Source organism: Ailuropoda melanoleuca, chromosome 6, assembly GCF_002007445.2.
Source record: "Ailuropoda melanoleuca isolate Jingjing chromosome 6, ASM200744v2, whole genome shotgun sequence".
NCBI classification, from domain to species: domain Eukaryota; kingdom Metazoa; phylum Chordata; class Mammalia; order Carnivora; family Ursidae; genus Ailuropoda; species Ailuropoda melanoleuca.
The window spans coordinates 90,356,882-90,374,945 of NC_048223.1; the positions used below are offsets into that span (position 1 = coordinate 90,356,882).

The 18,064-nt window shown below is 35.9% G+C and overlaps 1 protein-coding gene across 6 annotated transcripts in view; it reads right to left on the bottom strand.

Moving 5' to 3' along the window:
* The window catches only part of PARG (poly(ADP-ribose) glycohydrolase), a 123,639-nt gene that overhangs the window by 89,422 nt on the left and 16,153 nt on the right, over positions 1–18,064 (bottom strand). For all 6 annotated transcript variants that reach the window (XM_034662858.1, XM_019806991.2, XM_034662857.1 and 3 more), the window contains 4 exons: positions 17,222–17,405; positions 13,133–13,255; positions 12,925–13,008; positions 7,920–7,994 (listed from right to left, as the gene is read on the bottom strand). In XM_034662858.1, coding sequence (XP_034518749.1) covers positions 7,920–7,994; positions 12,925–13,008; positions 13,133–13,255; positions 17,222–17,405 — 466 coding nt within the window. The remainder of the gene's footprint in view (positions 1–7,919; positions 7,995–12,924; positions 13,009–13,132; positions 13,256–17,221; positions 17,406–18,064) is intronic.

Sequence of the window (18,064 nt, forward strand, 5' to 3'; positions counted from 1 at the left end):
CAAAAAGGCTAAATTTCCACTGAACTCCAAATCAGAGGTTTGAAAGCTAGAGAGATAAAGACATTAGCTGTAGTCTTATGAAACATTCAAGGCTGCTTTCATTTGATTAGGAATTTGCTACAGGCTCTTTGTGACAAATATAACAAGGACACTTTAAATCTTTTAAGCTTTGAAGAAAGATCCAGAAAACAGATTAGCTATGAACAACTGCATTTAGAATCGGAAGCTAACAAGTAATGTGTTTAATATACATTCACAAACTGACTTCTGCGTTACCAAAAAAAAAAAAAAAATGCTATTGTGGCTTCAATCTTTACTGGTTATAGGTTAGGGAAATTTGCTCTGATTTGAAATAGTGATTCCAACAACCTGTTGCCTTACATCACCATTTCCCAAACTATTCTAGAAAACATGTTCCACGAAATGTTTATAGAGATAGGGAGTATGGGGGCACCGTGGAGAGAGAAAAAAGAAAAAATCCTCTAATATTTTTGTTCTAAAATTTTTAACAGAGAAAAAAATACTAGGCACATCTGACATAGTTATTATTAGATAAGCTGCCCTTAATAGTATGTCATGCCCCAGAAAGCCAGGAAGTCCACAAGATAACACTTAATACACAAATGTATTGATGTGTAAGTGATACATAAATATGCTACTATTATGTTTTAGGCTATTTAATGAGAAATGATTTATACTATGATTTTTGCCTAATAATTTTAACACACTTTAACTTTTTATCACATAGTAAATATATGAATCAAAATTTAACAATTTCTTCCAGCCATGACATTATACATGTAAGATGAACTTTTTCTGTATCTATTTTAATACAAGCTTCTATTTGTTTTTCTAATGTTATGTCAATAATCATAGTTTTTGAAGTTCCCAATAATTACAAATTTTAAAGTAGCATTCACATGAGTTCAAAATATTATTTTAATTAAACATAGGTATAACAGTATATCTCTCAATTATGGAGACAATAAATTCTGATGTACTTGTCTTTAAATTTTTTAGTTACTTATGAAGAACTCTGAAGGAAAAGACAACTTGGGCATAATTTGCTCCACTTAGTTTGCATCCTTCAAAGCTCAATATGACCCCCGTTTACTTTTAAAGTTAAGTAACACATTAAAAAATGCAAGTTCATTACTGATGAATTTACACACCCTCATTTACAGGGAAAAAGGCTGTCAGTCTTTCTCTGACAAGCCATAGGATACCAGCTAATAGGATAACACATATACAATATTTTAATACCTACGGCAAAAGTAAAAGATGCACAATCTCTGAGTTGTAATAAAGAATTAATTGCATAAGTATGAGGTGTAGATTTCATGCTGTATTTACTAAAAAACAAAAAACAAAAACAAAAAGAAAACTGCGGCTTCCAAAGAGGAAAATATCACTAGCCTAATCACGGCAACAAAACCTTGCTACTTTCAAGTGTTTTTCCATTTTTGGTTTGTAAATTCTTCATTCCTGTGCTCTCACTCTACTTTAGCATTCACAGATGTAATAATAAAAAAGGTAAGAAAACCCCCTCATTTTGTTATTTATGGCAGCCTTTATGAACCAAGAGAAGTGAGAAAATAAGAGGCCTAGTCATTCTTTTCTATTCCAGACATAAAACTAAACATGGAAATGAAAATAAAATAGTCACTAAAAACTTTAGGTTTCCTTTCAACCACTAATCCATTTGCTGAAAAAGTTTGCTACATAAGTCAGTTTTAGAATTTAAAATTCTTCATACTGAATAACTTAACATTCACATTTATTGTGCAGTATATATTCAAAAAGTACACAAAATATATATGTATGGTCTAATGAATATTTATAAAGCAAACATCCATTTTTTACTACCACCCAAGTCCAGACATAGAAGCCAGAATCACAGAAACAGAAGTAATCTCTCTTAAACATACCACAGGAACTTTAATGTGGCATGTGAACTACACAAGTTAACTAACTCACTGAGAATGAAAAGAAATAGTGCTACAGGTGTTGTAATATGGAACTATTTAAAATATCTCTAAAATGTGTTAATAGAGGACCTTTTTTAATATATAGGACATTTTGTTAAACTTTCCTGTGGAAAAAATACTAGTAATTACAATCCATTTAGAATACAAATTATAGAAGTGCCTGAATTAATTTTGTGGAACACCACACAGGAGGGCCATAAAACACAGAATATTTGTTCCTAGCACAACATCTGGCAATCAGGAGGACCAATATTAGCACTCAAGATGCAAAAACACTAAATAATGGCCATTTCAACCCACTGGCATCCAAATATTTAAAAGTATAAATTACAAAATAACAGATCTCTGTGATCTTTGCTAGGCTCTGGCAAAAGTAAAAACTCACTTTCACCTCAAATAAGTATGCTCACACACCAGGATTAGCAGGATTCTGGGTCTCTTACTCCTTGCACTAGATACTACACGGAATGATACTAAATGACTGTGGATATTAACACCTCCTGTTCTGAAGGTTTGGTTACAAAATCTAATACAAACAGAATTAGCCAAAGCAAGGTTTTAAGGAGATAAATTTTAACCGCCCCAAAATAAACTTAACTTCTGCAGTTAAAATATTAAGTTGGGGGCGCCTGGGTGGCACAGTGGTTAAGCGTCTGCCTTCGGCTCAGGGTGTGATCCTGACATTCTGGGATCGAGCCCCACATCGGGCTCCTCCACTATGAGCCTGCTTCTTCCTCTCCCACTCCCCCTGCTTGTGTTCCCTCTCGCTGGCTGTCTCTCTATCTCTGTCAAATAAATAAATAAAATCTTTTAAAAAATATAGATATATATTAAGTTGATATGTTGAACTTAAACTTCATTTTTTTTCTTAGCAAAGTAAGGCATGCAGAGTTCAATGTGACATTTAAGTGAACAATTTCCAAATACTGCTAATAAGGAACATTTAAGAACCCTTTTAAATACTCCTACTCTAGGGGCGCCTGGGTGGCTCAGTTGTTAAGCGTCTGCCTTCGGCTCAGGGCCTGGTCCCAGGGTCCTGGGATTGAGCCCCGCATCAGGCTCCTACGCTGGGAGCCTGCTTCTCCCTCTCCCACTCCCCCCGCTTGTGTTCCCTCTCTCGCTGGCTGTCTCTCTGTCAAATAAATAAATAAAATCTTTAATAAATAAATAAATAAAGTGCTCCTACTCTAAAATGTGGACATAGATAATGCAAAGCAAACATAATTCATTTATAATTTAAAACCTAGTCAAACAATTGTTTCCCTTGTACTAAAGATTTCCTTTTCCTCCTCCAATCCCACTAATACATATATCTTTAACCACTGTGAGCCTGGGCAATGTTATCCTTGTGGGCTGTGATGTGGTAAAGATCTATATAAATATCCTTGGAGATCTGATGGACAGAAAAACACACAACTGTATTAAACATCCAAGGACTTATGTTAAGTACACTGATGAAAATGGAATAACGAAGAGTCACAGGGAAGAACACCCTTGAATCTCTAGATACGCTTTATACAAACAGATGTCCTTAAATCTCTAACACTGGAATAGCTGAGCAAATGATCTATCAATTTGATGGAATATTATATAACCATTAAGATTAAAGATGACAAAGCTATGTAACACAATTTTATAACATATCCAAAAACATCTTAAATATACTTTTATATCTAGATATAACTACAAAATATTAGATATAAGTGCAAAGACTTGAAGAAAATAAGAAATGAATATTTGGTACAGTTATAGGGACTCCTCCAACCATCTGTATGTTTACAAAGTAAATAAAAATCAGAAGGTCAAAAATGCAATGCCTCCTCTCTCTCAAGAACTATAAAACTATCATCAGCACCTTGGTAATCACCTCATATTTACGGTCTACACCGAACACACCAAAACTTGCTATATATTACCTTCTGGGCAAGGTCACCTGATAAAAGGGAAACAAGGTCCTGTCTGAGTAGTTTCATTAAGGAGAGAGAGAAAAAATCACAATTTTACCTCACAGCAAGGTGACAGAGGTATTTTAACCAATGGCATGTTTTACTGCCATTGTCAAGTGTCAAATTTAACATTGCTTTTTACCAAAATTAACAACTGTATCCAATTCAAAGCCAGAAAGCTATAAAATGCAAATAGACCATGTATAAATTAAAATTTAACTGACAAAGATGTTATCAGTTCAGTCAGCTTTGCATCAAAAATTGTATCTCTGTAAGAGTAAGAGACATACAGATTCAAGGATATTCTGATACAGGCATAAGCCTTCTATTACTTACTTTATGCCTGCCATTGAGCATCATATGGGTCAAAAGCTTGATAAGGGAACTCTGAAATTATTGGTCCTATCTCAAAATGCAAAACTGGTTTGGATTCTATTAATATGATTATAAAAATTACCCTTCACCGCAGCCAGTTCCTTGCAGAAATTAATAAGCTAACACTAAAATTCACATGGAAATGCAAAAGATCCACAATGGCCAAAACAAACTAGAAAAAGAACAAAGTTGGAGGATGCACATGTCCCAGTTTAAAACTTACTTCAAAGTTTAGTAATCAAGACTGTGTGATAGTGGCATAAATACAGAAATATAGATCAATGGAATAGAACTGAGAGGCCAGATAAATGTTTATGGCCAACTGGTTTTTGAAAGAATGCCAAGAAAAGTAGATAGGGATAGAAGAATCTTTTCAACAAATGGTTCGGGGACAACCAGATACCCACATACAAAAACATGAAATCAGATCTCTACCCTGTACAACATATGAAAATTAACACAAAATGGGTATTCATCTGCAAAACAATAAAAGTGGACCCCTAATTCATACCATATACGTAAATTAACTCAAAATGGGTCATGGACCTAAGTATAAAAGCTAAAACCATAAAAGTCTTAGAAATAAACAAAGTAGGGGCGCCTGGGTGGTTCAGTCGTTAAGCGTCTGCCTTCGGCCCAGGTCATGATCCCAGCGTTCTGGGATTGAGCCCCAAATCGGACTCCCTGCTCGGCAGGAAGCCTGCTTCTCCCTCTCCCACTCCCCCTGCTTGTGTTCCCTCTCTTGCTGCCTCTCTGTCAAATAAATAAATTTTTAAAATCTTAAAAAAAAGGGGGGGGGCCTGGGTGGCACAGCGGTTGGGCGTCTGCCTTCGGCTCAGGGCGTGATCCCGGCGTTGTGGGATCGAGCCCCACATCGGGCTCTTCTGCTATGAGCCCTGCTTCTTCCTCTCCCATTCCCCCTGCTTGTGTTCCCTCTCTCGCTGGCTGTCTCTCTCTCTGTCGAATAAATAAAAAAAATCTTAAAAAAAAAAAAATCTTAAAAAAAAAGTAGTAAATCTTTCTGACTTCAGATTAACTTCTTAGATATGACAACAAAAATAGAAACAAAAGAAAAATATTAATTAGAATTTACCAAAATCAAAAGTTTTTCTGCTTCAAAAGATACCACCAAGAAAATTAAAAGAAAACCTATAAAACACGAGAAAATATCTACAAATCATGTATCTGATAAGGAACTTACAACTTAAAGGACACTTACAACTCAGTAAAAAAAAAAAATAATAATTTTTTTAAAGGGCAAAGGATTTGAATGGATATTTCTCAAAAGAAGATACATAAATGGCCAATAGCCACATGAAAAGATGTTCAACATCATTAGTCATTACAGAAATGCAAAATCAAACCACAATGAGATACTTCTTCACACCAACTAGAATGGCTAAAATCAAACGGACACACATTAACAAGCAAGGATGTGGAGAGACTGGAATCCTTGTGCAATGCTGGTAGGACTGTAAAATAAGGCAGCCACTTTGATAAATAGTTTGACAGCTCCTTAAAATATGAAACAAGTTACCACATAACCTAGCAATTCCTAGGTATATATTCAACGGAGTGAAAAAATAGGCCCAGACAAAAACTTATACGTGAATGTTCACTGCAACATTAATGGTAATAGCCATAAAGTAGAAATAGCCCAAATATCCATCAGCTGATGAACGGATAAACAACATGTGGTATACTCATACAATGGATTATTATTCAGCAATAAAAAGGCATAAACTCTTGACATATGCTACAACACAGATGAACCTTGTAACACTGTGCTAAGTGAAAGAAATTAGTGTATTTAACAAGCTATTGCATAATATGTTTCCTCTATTTCTCCTCTACACCTTTTACACTCAACCACCCAAATACCATGTCATCTCTAATACCTGCCCCATGACCCAAAATAAAACTCTTTTCCCCTTCCATGACCCACTAGACTCATTAAACCCATGTTCAGAGCTCCCTGCTTTCTGATAAGACTGTCAATCAATTCTGTATCTTTAATAAAACCATGGCGCATATATATGGGTGTTCAGTGTTCTTAAGGGATAAACATCATTACAATAAAAAGAACACAGGCTTTAAGTCCGACTCTTGACCTTAGCTCAGGTCTTGATCTCAGGATTGTAAGTTCAAGCCCTCCATTGGGCTCCATGCCCAGCGTGGAGCCTACTTTAAAAAAAAAAAAGAATTTAAAGTCTAAGAGAACTTCATGTATTCAATGAATGGTTACTGGTCACCTATTTTGGGCTGGAATTGAACTGAGCTCAAATCTAGATCCCCTAACACTTCATTGGTGAATTCATTCAATATTTGTATAATGTTGACCAAGTTACTTAAGCTCTAAATCTACTTTCCTTTCTAAATTGAATGTACTATCTACACTTAACAAAAGTGTTTGGGGATTAAATTCAATATTATATTCCTTTTTGTACATATGTCTTCAATAAATGCAATTTCCTTTTTTCTTCCTTTCCTCAAAACTAGCTGAACACATTTCTTTTGGTCTGTGAAAAAAATGTAGTAGATTGAGGATATACCCAGGAAACTCAAACTTTTTAAAAGCAAGTTAATTTCAAATTTATACCACTATAGTTGCTAGAAAATTACTTTATTCTAACCAAAATTAGCTTTTCCAAGAGGTTTTAATATCTTATAGGAACACTTTCTTAGGCAACAAATTCAGCAAACACAGTAAGCCCTTATACTCTGCAGAAGACAAAGTACAGGGTGCTTTATGTGTTAATTACACTTTCTAAATGAGATGTCACCTTTCTTTGAATTTCCATGCAAATTTTATTTTTTATTAATTTTAATGATTTTACATATTTATTCTAGAGAGAGAGAGTGCACGAGCAACGGTGGGGGAAGGAGCAGAGGGAGAGGGACAAGCAGACTCCACAGTGAGTGTGGAGCCCAAAGCAGGGCTCGGTCTCAGGATCCTGAGATCATGACCCGAGCTGAAACCAAGAGTCAGAGGCTTAACCAACTGAGCAACTAGGCACCCCTCCATGCAAATTTTTAAATTTATCTTGTGGCACTCCCTCTTCGCCTTGCTTTTATTCTTCTAACATGACTATGAAAGTGATTCTTACCCATTAAAATGGTATACTAAATTACTACAATTTCCTGTGGAAAATGATTTTACAGCCTAAACCCCGGGTTATAATTTTATGCCCTTCGACCTAGCCATCTGATTTCTGGGAATTCCCTAAAGAAACAATATCGAATTTGCGAAAACATATATACACATATGCATATAATATGTGTGTGTGTGTATACATATACATAACCGTACATACATAAACATGTTACTACAGTGTAAATGAGAACAGAGGAAAACTGGATGCAACCTAGATGTTTCTAGTCATGAAATACCATATAGCCATTAATAATGATAATGGTACAAAAATTTAACAGAGCATTATGAAAGAATAAAGCAAAATTCAAAATTAGCTCCTAAAACATACATATAACAGCAAATATTTTTCAAAAAAATAGAGGATAGTAATTATGTTAGTGTGACAGATTTATGGTATACACATAATTTTTATACACATATTGTTTTCATAAGTTAAAGAAATAAGCATACTTTTACCTTATCCCAGAAATCAACCAAAGCTGTAAAGTCCCATTTCTTAGAATATGCCACATTGTATTTCAGAATAGCATCCTATGGAAAAAGCATAAAGAAAACCTCATGATATAGTTAGGTAAATTATCTATGAAGACCCTTTCTCCTTTATGAACTACTTCCAGTAAACTTCTTAATCAGCACTAAGCTTCCTCCCACCATTAGCTACTGCACATCAGTAGCTATGAACAAACAGAACACACACTAATTCATTATTCATTTAAGAAAAATGAGATTAGAAAGGTCAAACAATAGAAAAAAAAATCATAACTCCAACACTTGCATTATAAACAGAAGTGATATACTCTCAGTGGACAAAAACTGGATCTTGGATTAAAAAAATTTAAATATCATAATGATTGTTGGCTATCAACAGGTTCACAGTATACATGCAAATATACAGTGTATTTGCAGTATTAAAATTTCATAAGAGTAAATTAGGAAAAAAATGTCTAAGAAAGCTTCCCAGGAGAGAAGGCAATAATGAAAAAAAGATTGGGAAACATTACCCTAAGGCATAAAATGGTCTTTTTTTCCTTTATTATCAGCTATTTTTATAAGCTACATATAAATGGTTATCTTCCCCCAGCAGTTCATACAAATTACATATTTATATAGAGAGAAAAGTCAAAATAGCACGCCATCTACTGGTGTGACATCTAAGTGACTAGGCACTACTTTATTCTTGGTCATTGGTGATAAAAACAAAACAGGCCCCAAAAGGAGTCAATTATGCTAAGCCATACTTCACCAGAGACTTAATTACAGTTTCAGCCTCTCCTGCAAATGAAATCTTAAACCAGTCCATGAGGAATCACCTGGTCAGCACTAGTTAGCTCATCAGCCTGATAGAACTCTCCCATCCCCTAAAGGAAAGTGACTGCCTCAACCAATCTACTTTTTCCTAGTATAACTTATTTGCTTCCACTCGCTACTGCCTATAAGTCTTTCATTTTGTACAGCATCTTAGAGTGCCTTTCCATCTGCTAGATAAGACCCTGCCTGATTCACAAATCAGTGAACAGAGCCAGTAACATCTTTAAAATTTACTCTCAGACGAATTTTATTTAATACCGAGTGGTGTATGTATGACAATCCATTAGTTATACAGAAAGAACTATTACAGTTGATCTAGGAACAACGCAAGGATTGAAAATCTGCATGTAACGTTTGACTCCCCCCAAAACTTACATACTAATAGCCTACTGTTGACCAGAGCCTCATAACATAGTCAGTTAACACATATTTTGTATGTTATATGTATTATATACTGCATTCTTACAATCAAGTAAGCTAGAGAAAAGAAAATATTTATAAAATTATAAGGAAACACATTTATAGTCCTGTATTATCCAAAAAAATCTCCACAGGAGACTGGTGCAGTTCAAACCTGTGTTGTTCAAGGGTCAATTGTTTTTAGAATTATATTTTATCTCTTCCTTTTACATTTCTATTTTGGTTATATTTTATAATGTATATATTATATTACTAACGTAATAAACAGAATTTATAAGCAACTTTATTTTTTTTATTTTATTTTTTTTTAAGATTTTATTTATTTATTCGACAGAGATAGAGACAGCCAGCGAGAGAGGGAACACAAGCATGGGAAGTGGGAGAGGAAGAAGCAGGATCATAGCGGAGGAGCCTGATGTGGGGCTCAATCCCATAACCCCGGGATCAGGCCCCGAGCCGAAGGCAGATGCTTAACCGCTGTGCCACCCAGGCGCCCCTATAAGCAACTTTATAATATACATCTCCAATTTTTTTACTGAAGGTGTATGTAAATTGAAAAAACACTGTTAGATTACTGTAAGCCTTCCAAATTCCCTCTTAATTGAATTAAGTTTTTAAAAATTAATACTGTCAAAGAGCTGCCTGAAAAATACTTCATGCCATATGAACAACCACCTAGTACCTAGACTAAAGAGTAAACCAACAATGTATATTTACTTGGAATCAGAAGATATCCAAGTTCCTCCAAAAGGAAAAGCATCAAACATAAAATAATATGGCAAAAAAAAGTGTTTATTTTTCTTACAGCCACATATAAAATTTTCCATTAAGAAAAGATTTTAAGGATCTTTTTCTAATTACTGGTATCTGATTTCAGAATCTCATACAAAGCATTAAATAGCAATGTCTATCAACAGGTAAAAGAACAAACAATGCATACACTGCAACAAACTGCCGATACACTCAACAACATGGATGAATCTCGAAAATTGTCATTCTGAGTGAAAGAAGCCAGATACACTGGCATACATACATACTACGTGATTCCATTCATGTAAAATGTAAACTAATTTATGGTTAAAAAAAGAAAGAAAGAAAAAAGAAAAGAAAAAGAGAAAAGCAGATCAATAGTTGCCTGGGGACAGTTGTAGAAAGAGGAATCAACTGTAGAAATAAGAGCAATCTTTGAAGGTGAAAGAAATGTTCTCACCTTGATTGTAGTGGAGGTTTCATGGGTATATGCAAATGTCAAACATCATCAAATTACATACTTTAAAAGCATGCATTTTCTTATATGTAAATTATTCTTCAAAGTCGGTAAGGAAAAACATTTTACATTCTAACTTTTACACTCTAATTCTTTAACAGGATTTTATAATTAGCATTAATTCCTAACTAATATTTACTTTTACTTTAGTCTTCAAGTCTCCAAAGTAGTCTACCACAAGGTCTCCTATCATTAGAAAAACTGGACGCTATTCTGTATTCTTTGCTATCAATTACTGAGATTTCCTTTAATTCATAATACGCACAAGTAGTTAAAGCACAAAGAAGTCCAAATTATCAGATACATCAATTATAGAAATATTACTGTGTAAATTGACTTTGAAGACACTATTCTTTTTTTAAACTTTAAAAAGCTCTAATCCCGCTTAACTCAACATCAAATAAAAGCAGCGGGGGCGCCTGGGTGGCACAGCGGTTAAGCGTCTGCCTTCGGCTCAGGGTGTGATCCCGGCGTTATGGGATCGAGCCCCACATCAGGCTCCTCCACTATGAGCCTGCTTCTTCCTCTCCCACTCCCCCTGCTTGTGTTCCCTCTCTCGCTGGCTGTCTCTATCTCTGTCAGATAAATAAATAAAATCTTTAAAAAAAAAAAAAAAGCAGCAAAAATATTATACTCAGTAAGAGGGACTTAATGTTCCCCCCCCACCCATAGTGTTCTTTCAGCAAAAGAAACAATTACCATAAGCAGATAGAAGAAAATGTCCATGAATTATGTTCTGTTGAATCCAAAATAAAATAAACAAGAAAGGGAAATTCACAGTAAAGCAATTACCCCTTCTTAAAGTAATCATTGGCGCACTAAGGAATTGCTAAAGAGGTGAGCAGACAAGGTAATTTAGAACGCTATGATTATTCTGTTCTTAAAGAAAAAATAATGAAAAATTTAAATAATCCTGCTTATAAGGCCAGAGGACCTAAGATAGTATTTCTCAAATGGAGTACAGATAGTATGCTCGGGTGGCCTGCTTCTGTTTTTCTAAGCTTATAATTGTGGTTTTGGAATACAAAGGGCAAGACAACCCACCGTAGGAATGAAGGCTGGTGCTTTAAGCAGATAAAAATGGTGAAAATTTTGAGCCGTCCTAAGACACACAGCAGTACACAACTGTCAAATTTTACAGAACCTGGACCAGAGTGTTCACTAGCATATTTATTTGCAAGCTGATCTTCTCCATACAGATCCCACCTTTGCATCTACCGACATCCACCAACTATTTGTGATTAATAAATAATAAAAATAAAATGAAGAATTTTTTTCTTTTTAAAGTATTTTTTAAAGTTCTCAGCATACTATTTTGAGGTTCAGATCAGTGATTAAAAAACTTTTGTGCAAAAAGGGGATAAGGAGTATAAATTGTTTTCACTGTGATAATGAACACAACTCAAATGATGGTCCATAATGTTTAAAATGCAAAAAAATCAAATTGATATAGCTGTAACTGTAAGTACAGAGTTTATATTTAGTTTTATGCTTGCACATATGTAGTTAACATTATACTAAAATTAAGTAACCTCTGGCAGACACAGATTTTCTTCCATTTAAAAGGAGTATATTACAAGAGTGAGAACACTGTCCTTAAGGAATGAAATTTTCAAAATACATGACGGTACAACATCCAATGTTTTTCATGTAGAGAAAAAAGAAAAACAAACAGGAGCTATAGAAAGGTACAGAAAGTTTAAGAGTAACTTGTTAAGTATAAATGGAAAAACAGTATAAAACCTGAGAAACTACACAACAAACTAAGTCTCTCAAAGAAAATGAAACCCATTTCACACAAGTATAGAAAAATCTGTTATTGTTACAGTAAAAAAACCCTTAAAGGTTTACATGGCTATCATGCCAAAAATAAACATATACTCACCCGTATTTCAGATATTAGAAAAACAATCTAATGGTTGCTCTTATAGTCTTAAATGAAATTTAAAAAATCAAAAAATAAATTATTGCCAAAACGTAAGATTAATAAATACTTAGATTGCTAGAAGCTGTATTAACAGCAATACAAAACAGAATGTTTAATGTATACTTTAATCATTAGGAAACTCCGTCCCCTTTGGGCAAATATTGCTAAAGTCATAATTCTTTCCTGATTTACTTTTAAAGACATTTCAGAAACATGATAATTCTAAAAAATAAAAGAGAAGCTTGGTCTGAAGGAAATTGGATGGGGAATCAAGAAACAAAGGTCTTATTCCACGTTCTCCAAATTATTCTGTGTGGCTCCAGGCAAGTCATTTACAACTCTTGATTCTTCCACTCATTTGCTAGTGATGGAGTGGAAACCAAGAATGTCTCTTAAGAAAGTTCCTCAGGAAGCAAGCACTTTGCATACAAATAATGCTGTTACCGAGTCCATTAAAGATCAAAAAATCTCTTTGAGGGAGACAAAAGGCCCATCTCTAAGAATTACACACCAGAGCCAAACATAGCAAGAACAACTACCTTCAGGTTTTGGGGGCGTGTGAATTTGTTGAGAAGTGCAGTCTGAATGAGCTCCCATCGGCTCCCTGCAGTTCGCTCACCATTCTTTAAGGAAAAGGAAAAACAAATGAAATTATTCTAAGTTCTTTTGGATCAGAGAATCAGAAGTCAAACAAGCACATACTAAACTGTCTTTCAGAAACTAAAAGAACAACTGTTTTGTGCTTACTTCATCTTCCACAGGGTACAAGTTTTGTTCTGAACAAGGCATCTTAACATGCTTGTTGTCCCACAAATCTTTAAAATGTGTAGGAAAAGGTTTAGGAACTTCTCCAGCTCGCAAAAGGTCTACCTGAAAGAGAGGGAAACAAGGAAACTGTAAGTGCATAAAAACTAGGCGTACCTTCTACAAAATAATTCAAAGAAAGCAGCCAAAGCAAATGCTATAAAATGCAGACCAGCTCCTTGGTAAGAAATCTCAGAAGTCCTCTCCAGCTGTTCCTGCTCCTTATCTCCAGTTGATCAGTTTCCAAGTCATCATGTTTGCTCATCCCATCTCCATCCCATCTAGACTCCTGGTCCTCATTATTGCTTGCCTTCTAACCCCCCCCTAACTCCCATTGCTCCCAGATATTCACCCTCCGTAAAGCCCTTATCCCCACTTGGGAATGACCTTAATCTTTCTAAAGTATTCCCAGGCTCTTAATCCTATAAGGCTCCCCTCTACCTTTAATGATTCCAAATCCCCAGTTTTTAACATCCTCTCTTACCCAAACACTGTCTGGTTAAATGTCTATTCTGACCCAAACACTGTCTGGTTAAATGTCTATTCTGACCTTCAACACTCGGCTCAATTTTCATTTCCTCTGAGAGGTCTTCAAAACCTTCAAAACCAGAACACATGTTTCTCCTTCCCCCACTGGACTGTAAACTTCTTGAGAATAATAACCATTAACTGTGGATTCTAAATATTTATGACAGAGCCTGGCTTATGTGTTTTTGTAGGTATATGTGTAGATACTTATGTATGTAAATACGTACATACGTGCACACATACACATACACTACTTATAATAAGCATTAAATAAATGTTTGAGGAAGGGGATATTTGAAACATGAAAGTTTTACATTTTGCCTATTCTGGACATTTCATATAAATGGAATCATACAATATGTGGCCTTTTGTGTCTGGCCTCTTTTGCTTAAATGTAATGTTTTCAGGTTCATCCATGCTGTAGCATGAATTAGTACTTCACTGCAAATAAACAATCACATAAATATAAAATGTGAACTGTAATATGTTATGATGAGAGATTCGAGGTGTTATGAGAACCTACTCTAGACAATTCCAACTTACCTGGTGAACTTAGAGAAGGCTTCCATGAGGAGGTGGCAACTGAGCTGAACTCCAAAGTATAAAAAGAAGTTAACTACAAAAAAGAAGACAGGAAGCTTGTTCCTCAAAAAGGGAACAGCTTATGTAAAGGAAGACTGTCTAATAGGCAGCTCATAAAAAGTCTGCACCTCAAGGGGTGGCTGGGTGGCTTAGTCAGTTAAGCATCCAATTCTTGATTTCAGCTCAGGTCATGATCTCAGGGCTTTGATATCAAGCCCTGAGTCAGACTCTGCTCTGGGTGTGGGGCCCGCTTAGGATTCCCTCTCCCCCTCTGTCCCCCAATCCCGGGGGGAAAAAAAAAGGAAAAAAATGTCTGCAACTCAAGAGAAATGAAGTTGTAGGCCATCTATACAGATGATTGTTAAAACCCTCACCATGGAGGAAACCACCCATAGAGAGAAAGTGAGAAGAAAACAGGACATATGAAAAAGCCTTGAGGAACTCTAGCAACATTTAAGGGCCACGTATGCCAGAAAAACTAGAGAACATAAGACATGGCTAAGGAGGTAAGAAGAAAACTAGGATTATACGCTATCATGGATGGTGCTTATGGACTGCACTAAAATGAGTTCTCTTGGTAAAATCTGCTGGTTAAAATATATTAAGCATTTTCATATTAGAGTGTGTTCGTTCTTTTATTACAGGCTTTTCACAGTTAAAAATATACTTTAGAAAAAACAGATAAGTCAAATTTCCTAAGAACCCCTGAACTACTTCCATGCAGCACAATTTGATAATTACTGCCTCCTTATTTTTCATCCCTTATCTGAGCTCTTACATTACCTTTCTCTGTTTTCAACGGATCTTCACTTCGATTTTCCTTCCACACAGCTGAATGATTAATCCTGCTACAGTATAACTATTGTATGGATAGATATTTTAACAATTTCCAATATCTACAGACTCAAGTCCAATTCCTGACACCTGAAGCCCTCTATGATATGGACCTAATCCACTTTTCAAGTCTTTTTTTTTTTTTAAAGATTTATTTATTTTAGAGAGAAAGAACAAGTGAGTGTGGGGGTGGAGAAGAGAGGAAGAGAGAAAAATCTCAAAAAGACTCCCTGCTGAGCATGGAACCTGATGCAGGGCTCCATCCCATGACCCTGATATCATGACTTGAGCCAAAATCAAGAGTCAGACCAACTGAGCCACCCAGGCGCCCCTGTGCTCATCTTTTAGAGCTCAGCTCAAACCCCACACTGTTCAATGTTGCTTCCACCTCTAACCATGATAAAAGAATTCTATACCTCAAAACATCTAATCACATCTAGACTAAGCTGTACGATAAAAGGGTTTTTTTAAGTAGTTCCTGTGAAATCTAGTACAGAGACTGAAAAACGAGATCACTATTTAAAACTACCCAATGAGTGACAGAAACCTAAAATTGGATTATGAGGGGTGCCTGGCTGGCTCAGTTGGTGGAGCACGTGACTCTTGATCTTGGGGTCATGAGTTCAAGCCTTGTGTTGAGTGTAGACATTACTTTAAAAAAATAAAATCCAGGGGGACCTGGGTGGCTCAGTCAGTTAAGCATCTGACTTTGGCTCAGGTCATGACCCCAGAGTCCTGGGATCAAGTCCCAAGTTGGGCTCCCTGCTCAGTGGGGAGCCTGCTTTTTCCTCTCTCCCCTACTCGTGCTCTATCGCTCTCTCTAATAAATAAAACGTAAAATAAATACATAAAATAAAATCTTTAAAATTGGATTATGGTGGGGCACCCGGGTGGCTCAGTTGGTTAAGTGTCTGCCTTCAGCTCAAGTCATGATCACAGGGTCCTGGGATTGAGCCCCACATCGAGCTCCCTGCTCGGTGGGGAGCCTGCTTCTCCCTCTCCCTGCCGCTCCCCCTGCTTGTGCTCACTCTCTCTCTCTGTCAAATAAATAGATAGAGGAAACCTTTAAAAAAAAAAAAATTGGATTGGGGTGCCGGAGTGCCTCAGTCATTAAGCATCTGCCTTCGGCTCAGGTCACGATCCCAGGGTCCTGGGACGGAGCCCTGCATGGGGCTCCCTGCTCAGCGGGAAGCCTGCTTCTCTTTCTCTCACTCCCCCTGCTTGTGTTCCCTCTCTCACTGTCTCTCTGTCAAATAAATAAATTAAAAAAAAAAAATTGGATTATAGTGATAGTTGCCTAACTCAGTAAATTAAATATCACTGAATTGAGTGAGCACTTAAGATGGGTAAACTTTATATACCTCAATAAAGTTGCTTCTTCAAAAAAGAAGCTAAAGAAAGTATAAAAGAGGTTACTAGGGGCCAGTGAGAAATGGAGAGTTATTGTTTAGCAAATACAGTTTCTGCGTGACATGATGAAAAATTTCCAGAAATGAATAGTAGTAATAATTGTACAACACTGTGAATGTACTTAATGCCACTGAAATGTACACTGAAAAATGGTTAAAATGGTAAACTTTATACTACTCACATTTAACCACAATTTTTAAAAATGAGGTTTCAGACATGTTGAGTCTGAGACACCTATGGGACAGTAACGGTGATGACTAGAAAAATCTGAAGCCAGAAAACGGGGTAAAACTAGAGAATGATTTGAGGATACTTAACTATACACAACTTTGAACTTTAGGGACTAACCCACTACCTAATATATAGTGGATGCTCAACAAATATTGTCAACTGAATTTAAAACAAAACGAAAGAAAAGAATCCAGTGAGTTTTTTTAAAAAAATACTGAAAAAGTCAATTTCCTTATTAGCTGACAATGATTCATCTTATGGATGAATTAAGTGCTATATTAAGTAAGCTATCATTATATTTCTGCAAGCTATTGATTTCTTAGTACTTTATATATGCAGAAAAGAGAGGCAGTTTCTATGCCTTGGTCTGTTTTCCACGTTAATAAGTATCATAATAAATCAAGACTTAAGAGTCTTCTTTCTTTATAGGTAAGAAGTAATACCTACCCGAATAGTTACTGTGTGATTGGCAGATGGTCTCAAGAGAGGCAGCCGGATCCCACACCTAGGCATTCTTCTCATCTCCTCAATAGGAGTTCCAAGCCATTTCTTATCTGGAGAAAGGTGAGGTGGAATGTATTTAGGTATCTTCCTTTCTGTTCTTTGATGCTTGATTTCACACTGTTCTTTTCTAAGGTCAAAACAAATGTATTCAGTCACAAATCACTTACTATTTTAGTTTTATTAGATACAAGTACAAAACTCACCCAAAATGTGATTGTTTAAAACGTGCCAAGGGGCGCTCAGTCAGTTAAGCGTCTGCCTTCGGCTCAGGTCATGATCCCAGGATCCAGGACTGAGGCCTGCGTTGGACTCCCTGCTCAGGAGGGAGTCTGCTTTTCACTCTCCCTGTACCCCTCCCCCACTCTAGCTTGAGTGCTCTCTCTCTCTCTCGCATAAATAAATAAAATCTTAAAAAAAAAAAAAAGTATGCCAAGGCTTGCTCTCTCCTTGGTATTTATAATCAAAAGAAAAATTTGTAAAACTTAGAGTAAAACTGAAGAGGTTATTTTCAAGTCTGTGGAAGGAATTTCTAGACACAGAAATCACCTTCCAAAAAATCAGACCACATAAGAATATGGGCACTGCCAAATGAGTCATGGTTCATAGTATCAGCTACTTCTCAGGTTTCTAGACAATAATTTTCAACAAAGTGAACTTATTGTGGCACACATGACAGAAAATATCACAAAAATTATGGAGAGTAAGCTTTAAAATTCCATATGGGATAGCTGTAAAAATGTGAGCTGTGTAATCAGACAGACTGGGATTTAAATCCCAGCATTACCA